Raw genomic sequence first — 12783 nt, 5'->3', positions numbered from 1 at the left:
GCCTTTTTCCCATTGTCTTGACTATTAACATTTTGCTCTTCTTTACTTATGAAAATTTCTGCAGCCAGCTTGAATTCCTCCCCAGAAAATGGGTTTTTCTTTTGTACCACATGGCCAGGCTGCAAATTTTCCAAACTTTTACACTCTGCATCCCTTTTAAATACAAGTCATTTATTTGCTTATGCATATGAGTTTAAGCTGTTAGAAGCAGCCAGGTTATTTATTGAACACTTTGCTGCATAGAAATATCTTCTGTTAAATACCCTAAATCATCACTCTCAAGTTCAAAGTTCCACAGACCCCTAGAACAGGGGCACAATGCTGCCAGGTTCTTTGTTAATGCATAACACATGTGACTTTTGTTCAAATTCCCAATAAGTTCCTCATTTCCATCTGAGACTTTCTCAGCCTGGATATCATTGTCCATATCACTATCAGCATTTTGGTCACAACAACTTAACAAGTCTCTAGAAAGTTCCAAATTTTTTCTCATCTTCCTGTCTTCTTCTGAGCCCTCCACACTCCTCCAACCTCTGCCCATTACCCAGATCCAAAGTCGCTTCAAAATTTCCAGATATCTTTATAGCAATGCCCCACACCTCAATACCAATTTTCTATCTCAGTCCATTCTTATCTTGTTATACAGAAATGCCTGAGACTGGGTAATTTACAAACAAAAGAGGTTAAATTGGTTAAATTGGCTTATGGTTCCACAGGCTGTACAGGAAGCATGGCAGCATCTGCTTCTGGGGGAGGTATCAGGGAGCTTTTACTCATGGTAGAAGGCAAAGCTGGAGCAGACATCTTCACGTGGCCAGAGCAGAGGAAAAGAAAGAGTGAGAAGGGAGGTGCCACAAACTTCTAAACAAGTAGATCTCATGAGAACTCTATCAGGAGAACAGCACCAAAAGGATAGTGCTAGGCCATTCATGAAGGATCTACCACCATGATCAAATCACCTCCTACTGGGCCCCATCTCCAACACTGGATATTACAAATGAACATGAGATTTGAGTGGGGATACAAATCCAAACCATATCAGCTGGGATAAATCAAGCTGTCTTATATAAGGCAAATTCCAGAAAGCAGCACCACAGCAATCAGTCTTAACTCTACCTGAGATGAAAAGATACTAGGATATCCCCTAGATGAGCTCCGTTTATTCCCCTTGTGGAAAAAAGGCCAAAAAGTCTTCAGAGGGACAGCTGAAGTTCTCAAATAGTAACAGCCACACCTGTCTAGACATTAATAGAAGAATCTTCAAATTGACCACTCTGAACAGCAACACGGAGGACACGTTAATTAGATAAGAAAACAAGAAGAAGCTATGGAAAGGGCTAGGACACCCAGAATGGGAAGGCATGACTTGGGAAATCCCCTACTTAGACTTTCATGTGGACTGTATTTATTGTTCCTTATTCCACATCTTAATCCATGCTCTATGGCTGGAGTGGCTTATTAGGAAGGATGGCAATGAGAGGAGTTAGTTAATGAGCTCTTAGAGACAGCATGATCATCCATTCCTAGATAATCAAACACTGATAAGACTGGACCTGACGTTTTAGCAAAGGACCTACGAGTTTTGAGGTGGAGAATCCTAAGATATATTGAATTAAAACAGAATATGTTGGTTAATCTGAAATTTGCCCTTTAAATCTCAAACTGAAGTTATAAATATAACAGCTCTGTGAATTCACAAATTCTGCTTCTGACAACAAGTTCTCTTTACTACTCCTCGTCTACCCTGAGATTTATTAATTTATCATACCTGGGCCTCTCTCCTATAGTCTTACTGCAGACTAATTGAGACCTAAATGTGGCAAGGAGAAAATTCCTAGATGTGGAGAATCTGGTCTTATCCCTCATTTTCCATTACTCATCCCTTCAAAGGTGAAGTAATTTTCCCAAGGTTATTCAACAAGTAAGTCCCGTCTTAAGCCTAAGCTTCTCCACCTTGAATTTACCAACCATTCTAGATTAAGAAACAATAAATATTTCTGTTTCCTATTTCTGAAGCTTTTTAGTGGGATGTTACAGCATGAGATGGTGACATTTCATAACAACATTTGAAGGATTTGCTATTAGTCTGGTAATGGAAAACATGCTAATGAATATATATATATACACACACACACACATACATAATTGAGAACTCAGCAACTTCTCAGCAAATGGTAAACAAGTAGAACAGACAACACGCACATGGGAAACCTCCAGTCATAAAGAGTATTTTCTGAGCAAAACAGAAACTCACTCTTCCCCACAGCAACCACCACGGGGAGAGAACTTCAGAATCCACCTGGGCATCCAAGAGGCAGCTGTTGAGCTTATCTACAGTGGCTCTAGGACCCTAGGGCATCTCACACAAGCAGAAAGGAGGAGAAAGAGGTCCTAAAACTGTGGCTGCAGTAACAGTTTGCTTTTGCATTTGAAGTGGACTGCTCCCTTACCAGGCAGAAACAGAGCTGTCTCACACAAAGAAAGAGTTGGTTCACAAAATAGATAATTAATAAATGAGCTGTGTTGGGTTTTGTGTTTTGATTGTTGTTTCTTGGACTTAATACTGTTTGAAGCAATAAGCAATGGTGAAAGAATTCTATGTGGACAGGTCATTCTCATCTTTGGCCACACTCCTCTTCATTGTTTGAAGGGTATAAAATACCTTTTTCTGAAGGTTATAAAAGGAATCAAATTAGGCAAAACATGGATTTGCTCATTGGCCACATGCAAGGCACAGTATTTCTTGCTCTGAGAGATAATAAAGATGAGTTCAATGGGAATTCTGCTCTTGAGAACTTACAGTTTGATGAGAGAGTCAGGCTGCACAAATAGCTGTATCACCAGGAAGAAAGTGATGGCATGAAGTAAAGGATAAAGGACTAGGGAGATACAAGGGAGAATATATTTCTAACATAAAGAATCACGGACAGGCACGGTGGCTCATGCCTGTCATCCCAGCACTTTGGGAGGCTGAGGCGGGTAGATCACCTGAGGTCAGGAGTTCAAGACCAGCCTGACCAACATGGTGAAACCCCATCTCTACTAAAAATACAAAAACTAACTGGGCGTGGTGGCATGTACCTGTAGTCTCAGCTACTTAGGAGGCTGAGAGAGGAGAATCACTTGAACCCAAGAGGCAGAGGTTGCAGTGAACCGAGATCACACCACTGCGCTACAGCCTGGGTGACAGAGAGAGACTTCATCTCAAAAAATAAAAAAAAAAGAATCAAGGAGAATCCATATTTTTAGAGGCAAGGACATTTTAGTTGGGCCTATCTTAATGACCTCATTTTAACTTGATCCTCTGAAAAGATTCTGTTTCCAAATAAGGTCACATGCTCATGTACTGGAGGTTAGGACTTCATCTTTTTGGGGGGATCTATTCAAACCAAAATGGTAAGTATGTATATCTTGTAGAAATGTGACACTATGTTCTAAAGGGATATACTATTGGAGTCATAGGGTAAGGCCACAACTGTGTGAATGAAGGTGGATTCTCCACTGAAGGAAGAAGATAATACACTGATTAGGCATTTTTGTAAAAGATGGAAACAGAAAATGGGGAATATAGGCCTGGATTGGGGTTAGTTCCTCTGTCTGGACTTTGAGTTGGGCCTAGACACTGTGGAATTGAGGCATGTGTGAGGTGTTTCTGGGTGTTCAAGAAAACCCTGGCTTCTTCCTAAAATATTGGTGAAGAGAATGGGCTCTGAGCAGAAGGCAGCTGTATGGAGGCCAGGTGAATGGACTGGGAACTGAGGACTCCAAGAACAGCCCTATCTAGTAGCCAGTTGTTATTCTTTATGTGAAAGTCCCTCTGAGATCCCCAGTTCTAGGAGAAGTCTTGTTAAAGCCACAGTCTGGTCTAACGCTAGAGAGATTATGTTCACGCCTGGATTACAGTGATAAGGGGGAGGTCCATAGATGTATCCAAGGACCAAAAATTGCAGGTGATAGTCTATAGTCACATTGGTTAAGTCATTCACAGGAGCCCTTGTGAGAAACCCCCTGAGAATTTCCAGAGAGCAGACTCTGGGCATTGTTATTGATATGACCTAATTTGTACCAACTTTTTGCTGAGATATTCACATTGCTTACAAGCTTTGCTACTGACAGCTCAAATGAGAGAAATTTGTTATCATTTTTAGGAGCCGTTTTATATCATTAAAACCATATGCTGAAAGACAAATTCATTAAAGAAAAAAAAAAGACATTTCCAAGAAACAAAACTAACTCATTTTGTAACCTCCCACATGATCATGGTTAGATCGCATGTATTTAGTGATCAGCCTTTCTTTAACTCTTTTTTTTTTTCTCAAGACAGAGTCTTGCTCTGTTGCCCAGGCTGGAGTGCAGTGGCACCATCTTGGCTCACTGCAACCTCTGGCTCCCCAATTCAAGCAATTCTCCTGCCTCAGCCTCCTGAATAGCTGGGATTACAGGCACGCACCTCCACATCCAGCCAATTTTTGTATTTTTGGTAGAGATTGGGTTTCACCATGTTAGCCAGGCTGGTCTCAAACTCCTGATCTCGTGATCCGCCCTCCTTGGCCTCCCAAAGGGCTGGAATTACAGGTGTGAGTCACCGCGCCCAGCTCTTTAACTCTTAAAAATGAACAAAACAGAGACCAGGAATGACACTTTGAGAATCATTGCTAGAGAGAACTTCACCATCAAATGTGCAGCGTCCTGAAATTGATGGGGACATTGTCCCTGGTAAGATAGTTCAGAACCTATTCAGAAGAGCTCATGCATAGCTGCCTAAGTCATTGCCATCCACTATTGCCTCCCATCTTGGGGAGAGTCTTGCTGCCTGGACAACACAGCTAAGCCTTCTGCCTTGTATTGTGACTGTACTGACTTGTTCCAAATACTTTGGGTGAGAAAACTCTGTTGGATTTTCCAGTTAGCATGTCTGCCTGCTCTTTTATTTCTCTGGCCCCAATATTTACATCTTATAAAAGTAATCAAGTTGGTGATACCAGCAAAATTTCACACTACACACATTCTTAGTTATGAAACATTAGAAGAATTTTTTTAATCCGCAAAATGAAAATGGCATTTGATAGCACCTCTTCTTTTCAATATAGTACATAGAGTTTCTGGCCAGCACAGAAGAAAGAAAAATGAAACAAAGTATAAGTATTCGCTAAAAGTCAACCTGCCAGGCCACCTCCCTGGGAGAACTGCAATATCAGTGTCTTTGGGTCTCTCCTCTTGAGCTAATTAGATTCTGAGAGAGGAACATTCCAAACAGCTGCTAGGAAGAGCAAAGAGGGGTGGAGTGAGGGCTCCAGATGTCAGTGACCATCAGTTCTCTTCTTCAGTACTCGCCAGAACCTTCCAATTTGCCTCTCATTCCCGGGTTCCACGATCCTCTCTTCACTTTAAAAACCAGCTGCATTTTGGGAAGGGGAGGGCGTGGATCAGGGTTTTGCTCAAAGCTCAAGTCACTGCCACCAATCTCCATATGATGGCTTCCACTCCTCACCAGCTCCAGAGCGATTTAGTACTATTGCACCCTTCATTTCTGAGGATTCTGCAACATAAACTGTGATGCCTCCCTGGCTCCCCGGGGAGCAGTACTGGACGGCAGCAGTCCCAGGCGGCTGAACAGTGTTGTATTCGTGTAGTGGCCATCCTCTTTCCTGAACTCTCTCCAGGTGTTTGCTAATGTGAACATTCTGGAACATATTTCCTGGTACATCTTGGAAAGCTTTGTTTTGGAAAGACCTTTGGGAGATAGGCCCAAACTTTTCCAAAGTGATTTTACTAATTACAGAACCCTCCACAACATAAAAGAGACCCTGAATTTCCATGTCTTCTCCACACTATTTCGACTGGATTGACTTTAATGTCCAGCCCCTCAGTACAGTTTATCATGGGGTCAGCGGGTAAAACTAAGTGATAAGTAGGACACACTCCCTCCACACCCTGCATGAACAAGCTCCTTACATGCATGTTCTCATGTGCATGTTTGTGCGCAAGGTCGCAGGTCCTCCCTGACACAACTGGCATCAACTTCAATTTAGAATAATTGAGGGTTAAATTCCCAGGAATTAAAAAATGAAACTGAAGCCTCTGAGACTCGTAGTTCGGCTGGTGGAGGCCGCACGCGGCTCTCTGGTATCTGTAATCGGAAGTACTCTCTGCGCATGCGGATGCGGGTGTCGCGTGGACCTTTTTTCTTGCTCCATTGCAGCAACATCTGAGGCAGTGGTGCAGGACATGTCCATGATCTTTTTTTTTTTTTTTTTTTTTTTTTTTTTTTTTTGAGACGGAGTCTTGCTCTGTCGCCCAGGCTGGAGTGCAGTGGCCGGATCTCAGCTCACTGCAAGCTCCGCCTCCCGGGTTTACGCCATTCTCCTGCCTCAGCCTCCCGAGTAGCTGGGACTACAGGCGCCCGCCACCTCGCCCGGCTAGTTTTTTTGTATTTTTTAGTAGAGACGGGGTTTCACCGTATTAGCCAGGATGGTCTTGATCTCCTGGCCTCGTGATCCGCCCGTCTCGGCCTCATGATCTTAACCTGTAAGAAGTGGGAGCAGCTGGACGCGCCCCAGAGGACCCTGTACTAGGAGGTGACACCAGAGACCTGCAGACCCCTCGTCACTGGGGCATGCCAACCGGAGTTGACCTACCAGCTGAAGCAGCCATAAAAGAGCAGAAGACACCTTTGCCAAAGCTGCTGTCCAGGTGACAAAGTAAAAACCAAGGCCAGCCAGCCTTGTCCTAGGGAGCCTTGCTCCTGGAAAGACTAACTCAGGGAGCCAGCAGTTCCTCCAGGTTGAGGTGAGTGTGGGAAAGACTGGTTGGAAATGCGGAAGGGGTGCTTGAGTCTGGCTACCGTCTCCCACACGGAGACTTTCCGGAGGAAGATTAGTCCCAAACGCGATGGTCTGGGGACAGGTGATGGTCTGCACTCATGGGTTTTACAGGAGCCGGTCTCCAACAATCCCCGTGAATGTGACTCCCAGAGAACAAGTAAAGACACTTTAGTTCGTGAGGGGAAGACCTACAAATGCAAGGAATGTGGGAAAGTGTTGAACAAGAACAGCCTCCTATTTCGAAATCATCAGATTCACGCTGGGGTGAAGCCTTATGAATGCCAGGAGTGTGGAAAAACCTTTCGTGAAAAGTCGACTTCGTTCGACACACGAGGATTCACACAGGGGAGAAGCCCTGTAAGTGCGTGGAGTGCGTGGAGTGCGGGAAGGTCTTCAACCGCAGGTCGCACCTCCTGTGCCACCGCCGGAGTCACACTGGAGAGAAGCCCTATGAGTGCAGCGAGTGTGGAAAGACCTTCAGCTATCACTCTGTCTTCATCCAGCATCGTATGACCCACACTGGAGAAAAACTCTTCGGGTGCAAAGAATGTGGGAAAACCTTTTACTGCAACTCTTCCTTAACCCGACACATGAAGATTCACACCGGAGAGGAGCCCTGCAAAGTGCAGTGAGTGCGGGAAGACCTTCACCTGCCACTCTGTTTTCTTCCGACATAGTATGGCCCACCCTGCAGGAAAGCCCTATGAGTGTAAAGAATGTGGGAAAGGTTTTTACTATGGCTATTCCCTCACTCGACACACAAGGAGCCACACTGGAGAGAAACTTTACGAGTGCCTTGAACCTACAAAGGCCTTTGGCTACCACTCTGCTTTTGCCCGACTTAGTAAGATCCACTCTGGAGGAAAAAGCCTTTGAGTGCAAATGATGTGGGCATTTGTGGGTTTTCTTTCTTTTTTTTTTTTTTTTTTTTTCTTTGATACATAAGGAGCCACACTGAAGAGAAGCACTCTGAATTCAGCGACAGTAGGAAAGCTGTGACCTGCAGCTCATCCTCACTTGGCATTGAAGAATTCATTCCAGAGATAAACTCTAAAAGATATGTGGGAAGGACTTTTGCAAGTGGGCCCACATCAGTCAACGTCAGAGAACTTAAACTGGGAAAACACATTGTGACAAAAACTAGTGAAGAAAATCTTTTGGCCACAGGAAATATCTTCCTCAGCATTTTCCTGAGAATTTTTCCAGGAGGGAGACTATTGGTTTTTGCGCACTTAAAAGAACCACCCACATCTCTCTCCATAGTTTGTATCACTAAGCCACCTCAGGAATTTTTTTTTTTTTTAAGTAAGAAGGGAACTGTAAAAGAGAAAAAAAGAAATTCATGCACAGCTTCTGTCGGACTTCTCTGAAAGCCACGCCTATCAAAATTGGAATTGAGTTCTTCATTTTGCAGATGCCTGAAAGGTACAAGGGCCTTGCCTCATTATTTGTCCTTTATATGTATTCACTCCTGTCTACAGGAGAATTGTCCTCTGTAAAGATTGACTCTGTAAAGATTTATTGAGTGCATTCTTTGTTCTAAAACATTGTACTCCTGAGGAACATAAGTCTTTGTGAGAAATATGAATGCTTAAGTAATGGAATATGTGAAACTTGTAAGAATGTAGAATATAAAAATACTGCCATATAAAATCATTTCATATCTAAGGAGATAAGTATCCACATTGAATTGGCATATTTTGCTGCATCATTTAAGACTATTTAAGGTTTTAAGTTAAAAAAAATTCTTCATGTGGTTTTGAACACCCAGCACTCGATATACTTGTTTGTTTTGATTTATTTTCTCAGGGACGACAGAATGATGGTGAAGCTGTGTTGCTTTCCCAGGTGAGCCTTGATTATTTCCTCCGTGCTTTCTCAGCTTCTTTGGACTTCTGTAAGAGGGGCTTCTCCAAGAGCATGTCACTAGTTTTCTAGAGGTTAAACAAGAGCTAAGACAAGCAAAACAAAACACAGCTTATCTAATCTAAGGAGAAACCCAGAAAAAAATGTTTTTATGAATACAATGTGTTAAAATATAAAATATGTAGCTCCTTCGACATGTTCATTCAATTCTAGAAATCTTCAGAAATATTCTTATATTATGCAGAGATGTGCGTGCGAAGACTAATCACTGCAGTTTTGTTTTTATGTGTGAAACGTTGAGAACAATCTAAATGTTTATCAGTAGGAAGTAAGTTATGGTACATCTGTTCTATGAAATACTATGAAGCAATAAGGTATCTCTGTATGTACTGATATCAAAACATCTCTAAGATACAGTATTTAGTAAAAGAGAAACTTTCAGGAAATAAAACTACATCTAGAAGTATAAGCCTAAAACTGTTAATAGTGGTTTTCTGCAGGAAATCGGATGGACCGGGGTTATATGCAATGTTCAGTTTTTACTTTTATACTTAAGTATTGTTTACATTTGAAAAATAAAAAGCATTTATTGTTTTTGCAATAAATGTTTACAATATTTCTATAAAGATAGCATGTTGGAATAAAAGTGACTTCTATTATTTCTTAAAAATCGTACATTTTACAGAGTGTTTTTTTTTTTTTTAAAGTCCTGGTCTTATTATGCCTTTAAAAAATAACAGACCAAGGATCCAGAGATACCTAATCACACTTAATAAATGATAATATAGTTTTTTTGTTTTATTTTGTTTTGTTTTGAGATGGAGTCTTACTCTGTCACCCAGGCTGGAGTGCAGTGGCGCATCTTGGCTCACTGCAACCTCTGCCTCTGGGTTCAAGTGATTCTCTTACCTCTGCCTCCCAAGTAGCTGGGACTACAGGCAGGTACCACCATGCCCAGCTAAATTTTTTGTATTTTTAGTAGAGATGGGATTTCATGTTAGCCAAGATGGTCTCAATCTCCTGACCTCATGATCCACCCGCCTCGGCCTCCCAAAGTGCTGGGATTACAGGCGTGAGTCACTGCACCCAGTCATTAATAGTTTTAAAATGATGAGCCAGCATATATATAGTTGAATACATGTAAAAATGAGAGTTCAGCATAGGCTACTCCTCAGTGAACATTCATTTCCTTTAAATTGCTGGTAACATAAATGCTCTTTTGCAAGTGGTTAGGTTTTAGAAGGCTAGTTTCTATTTCCCTGGATTTGATCACAAGAAAGCACCAGACTGATGTTGATGTCAGTGTATTTTGCACACACATTTGCTAGCCACAGCTGATTTGTGTTTGCTACTGAATGAATGTGATCTGGTTAGCTTTGTGATATACATTTATATTCCAAATGAAGAGAACTATAGCTGCATTTTTTCCCAACATAATCGTACCAGGCAGTCAGACCTGTTTTCCAGTAAAGAAAATGAGTTTGATATCTGCAGATCATATCTTACAATTTGCTGTGTTCTCCCTCACAAAATTTGTGAACGTTTGTTAGCATCATTTCATTTAGGAATCATATACTATCAGAAATATTTTCCCTATTAGGAATAAACAGGGAGTGCAATTTTCATATGAACTAAACTGTAACCCACTGGTAAAACCCTGTTCATGCTTTTCAGTTGTAGCACTTGGCCAAAAACAGTTGCACCACCATCTGGGGCAATTTTATGAGCGTTATTCTCTTCTTTAGCAAGAGAAGTGTCATGATATAAGTAGATTCTGTCCATCTGGGGTCAGTTCCTGGAAGTGGACTGTGAGTGAGATGACCTTATTGGCTTAGGAGGAGAAAATGTCTCCTTGGGAAGATCTCTTTTCTGTGAGAGTCATTGAGTAGTCTCTAGCGTAAGTCTAGACTGAGCAGGCTTCACTGCCCTGGGAGAGGTGAATGCAAGACCTTTGTTGTTTGCTGTGGTTTTAAAACTCTGCCTCTACTATCACCTCCTCAAGTGCAATGGGACCCACAGAACTACAGGGTCCTGCTGAGCCCAGGAGCTGCATGGAATGGTGGCAGTCACCTTGCCAGTGCAGTGGGCATGTATCAGACTGCAAGCTAGGGGAAGGAACAAGGCATCAGTTGGGATGAGGGGATGCATGGCTAGACTTGAGCCCTCTTCATCCAGATGTCCCCAGACTCCCTAGCACGGGCCAAGCATAAAGGCCATGTGGGGGTGACCCCCGCTGACCCAAAGGGGGCTTCATGTGCTACATGCAGGCAGAGCTGTCTCCATCCTCAGAGCCAGAGGCTGGCCTTTCACAGACTCCAGTCAGGCAGGGAGCCCTCCGGGGTGGCCTGTTCATGGGCTACAGCCCAGCAAGTGGAGGGCAGGGAGCAACAACATCCCCCAGGGTCTACCAGGTATCCCTCCAGCTGGTGCCTCTGAGCCTCACAGGGCCCAGAAGCGACCAACCTCTCCCACTGAGGGTCCCCAGGTACTGGAGAGAGGCCCTGGGCTGGGGGCCAGAGAGGGACTACCCCTTGAAGAACCATCTCCTGTGGGGCCCTTGGGCCCAGGGGGACTGGGGCTGAGAGCGGGAGTGGCCAGCCACCATGTCTCCCACTGTGACCTCTGTGTTGTGGAACAGGGAAGTAGTGCTACCTCTTATTGAACTTCAGGGGCCTGGAGTACCCCCTGGCCCCAATCATATGCTTCCTGAAATGCTTTGCACACCAGAGGCGCCTTCCCCAGATCCAGGGGGACAGGGGTCCCTGGGGGAGTCCCCAGGGCCAGCCCTCTGGGCCAGCTGCACATGCTCGACACTGATTTGCAGTCTTGCACAAATAAGGGGTAAGAGCCCAGTGGCTGGGGTGGGCAATGGGGGGAGCCTCTGGCCTAGGGAGTCCCCTGGCATTGACAGTGGGCACAGTCCCAAACACACACCCCCAGTCCTGGACCTCCAGGCCCCTGCCCCACCAAGCAAAGGCTGCTTCCTGCTGGAGAAGCCCCAAATGTCAGTTCCAAGGAAGAGGGGCCAGCCCTTTGGAGGTGCCAGGGAACCCTGGGCCACCCCACTGCTGCCAACAGTTCTGATGCCCAAATCACACCCTTCTGGAGCCACCTGCTGCCTGGGCCCAAGGAGCCTGTTTTGGACCCAACAGACTGCAGTCCCATGGGGCGGAGGCTGAGAGGTGCCCGTCACCCGAAACTGAGCCCACTTTGAAGCCTCTGGAAGGGGCCAGGCCTGCTGAGCCCCCCTAGTGCCTCCCCTGTTCCCACCCCTGCTGTCAGCTGTACCCTGCTGGTCAACTTTGAGGAATCATTGCTGCAAGGACGCTTTGCACCATCTGGCCACATTGAGGGCTTCAAAGCAGAGACTGGAGCTAGTGGGTCCTACTGCCCCCACCATGTCACACTGTCTGTCACTGGCACCTTCTTTGAGGTTTCTGAGCAAAATGTCCCCACCACCTTCCTGGGCTTCATGGATCTGAACCCCCTGGAGAGGAAGAGTTACAGCGTGCCCAAAGTGGACCCCATGCAAGTAACATTTCACCTCAACCAGACTATGGTGAACATGTTCCTGGTGACCTTTGACTTCTTGGACATGGCTGCTGCCACATGCCCTTCCTGTGCCATTGCCTCTTTTTGGTGCCTGTGCGTGAGGAGAAAAATGCTAACCCCACCTACTGCCTCCTCTGCTACTTGCTGCACCTTGGGTTCTGTAGCTCCCGCTCAGGCCTCTTAAGCCGGAATGGAGATCTCTGCCTGCTTTTTTCCTGCAGGCCCCTGGAGCTGGACGCAGGGCTCCCCTACGAACTTCAGGCTGTGACTGAGGCCCCTCTTTACTCACATTATTCTCCTTTGCCCTGATTGCCAGCACTCTGAACCAATGTGGGTTCAACTCTGCCCATCTTGCCCATCCCATAGATGGAGAGATGGCAAGAGACCCTTCAGGCTCTAGTTAAAGCCCTCACCATGCTCATGCCCAGATTGATTATTTGGGTGTTTGAAGCTTCTGATCCTTACTACACCCTGCCCTACCTCGGGTCCTCCACGTGCCTGTGCCCTCCCTTGGGTCTCCCAGGCCGGGTTAGGTAGTAGG

At 44.8% G+C, this 12783-nt stretch overlaps 1 protein-coding gene and 1 pseudogene across 1 annotated transcript; both read left to right on the top strand.

The window, feature by feature from the left end:
* The first annotated feature begins 6815 nt into the window (after positions 1-6815).
* On the top strand, positions 6816-7700 carry ZNF80 (zinc finger protein 80). Its single transcript, XM_023210875.1, is given in 3 exon segments — positions 6816-7134; positions 7137-7438; positions 7440-7700. Coding segments are annotated over 3 exon segments (882 nt in total).
* Positions 7701-10942: 3242 nt separating this feature from the next.
* LOC111541887 lies at positions 10943-12551 on the top strand (annotated as a pseudogene).
* Positions 12552-12783: the final 232 nt, after the last annotated feature.

The sequence above is a fragment of the Piliocolobus tephrosceles genome, chromosome 2 (assembly GCF_002776525.5).
Source record: "Piliocolobus tephrosceles isolate RC106 chromosome 2, ASM277652v3, whole genome shotgun sequence".
NCBI lineage: Eukaryota > Metazoa > Chordata > Mammalia > Primates > Cercopithecidae > Piliocolobus > Piliocolobus tephrosceles.
This window is presented reverse-complemented; position numbering and strand designations above follow the sequence as displayed.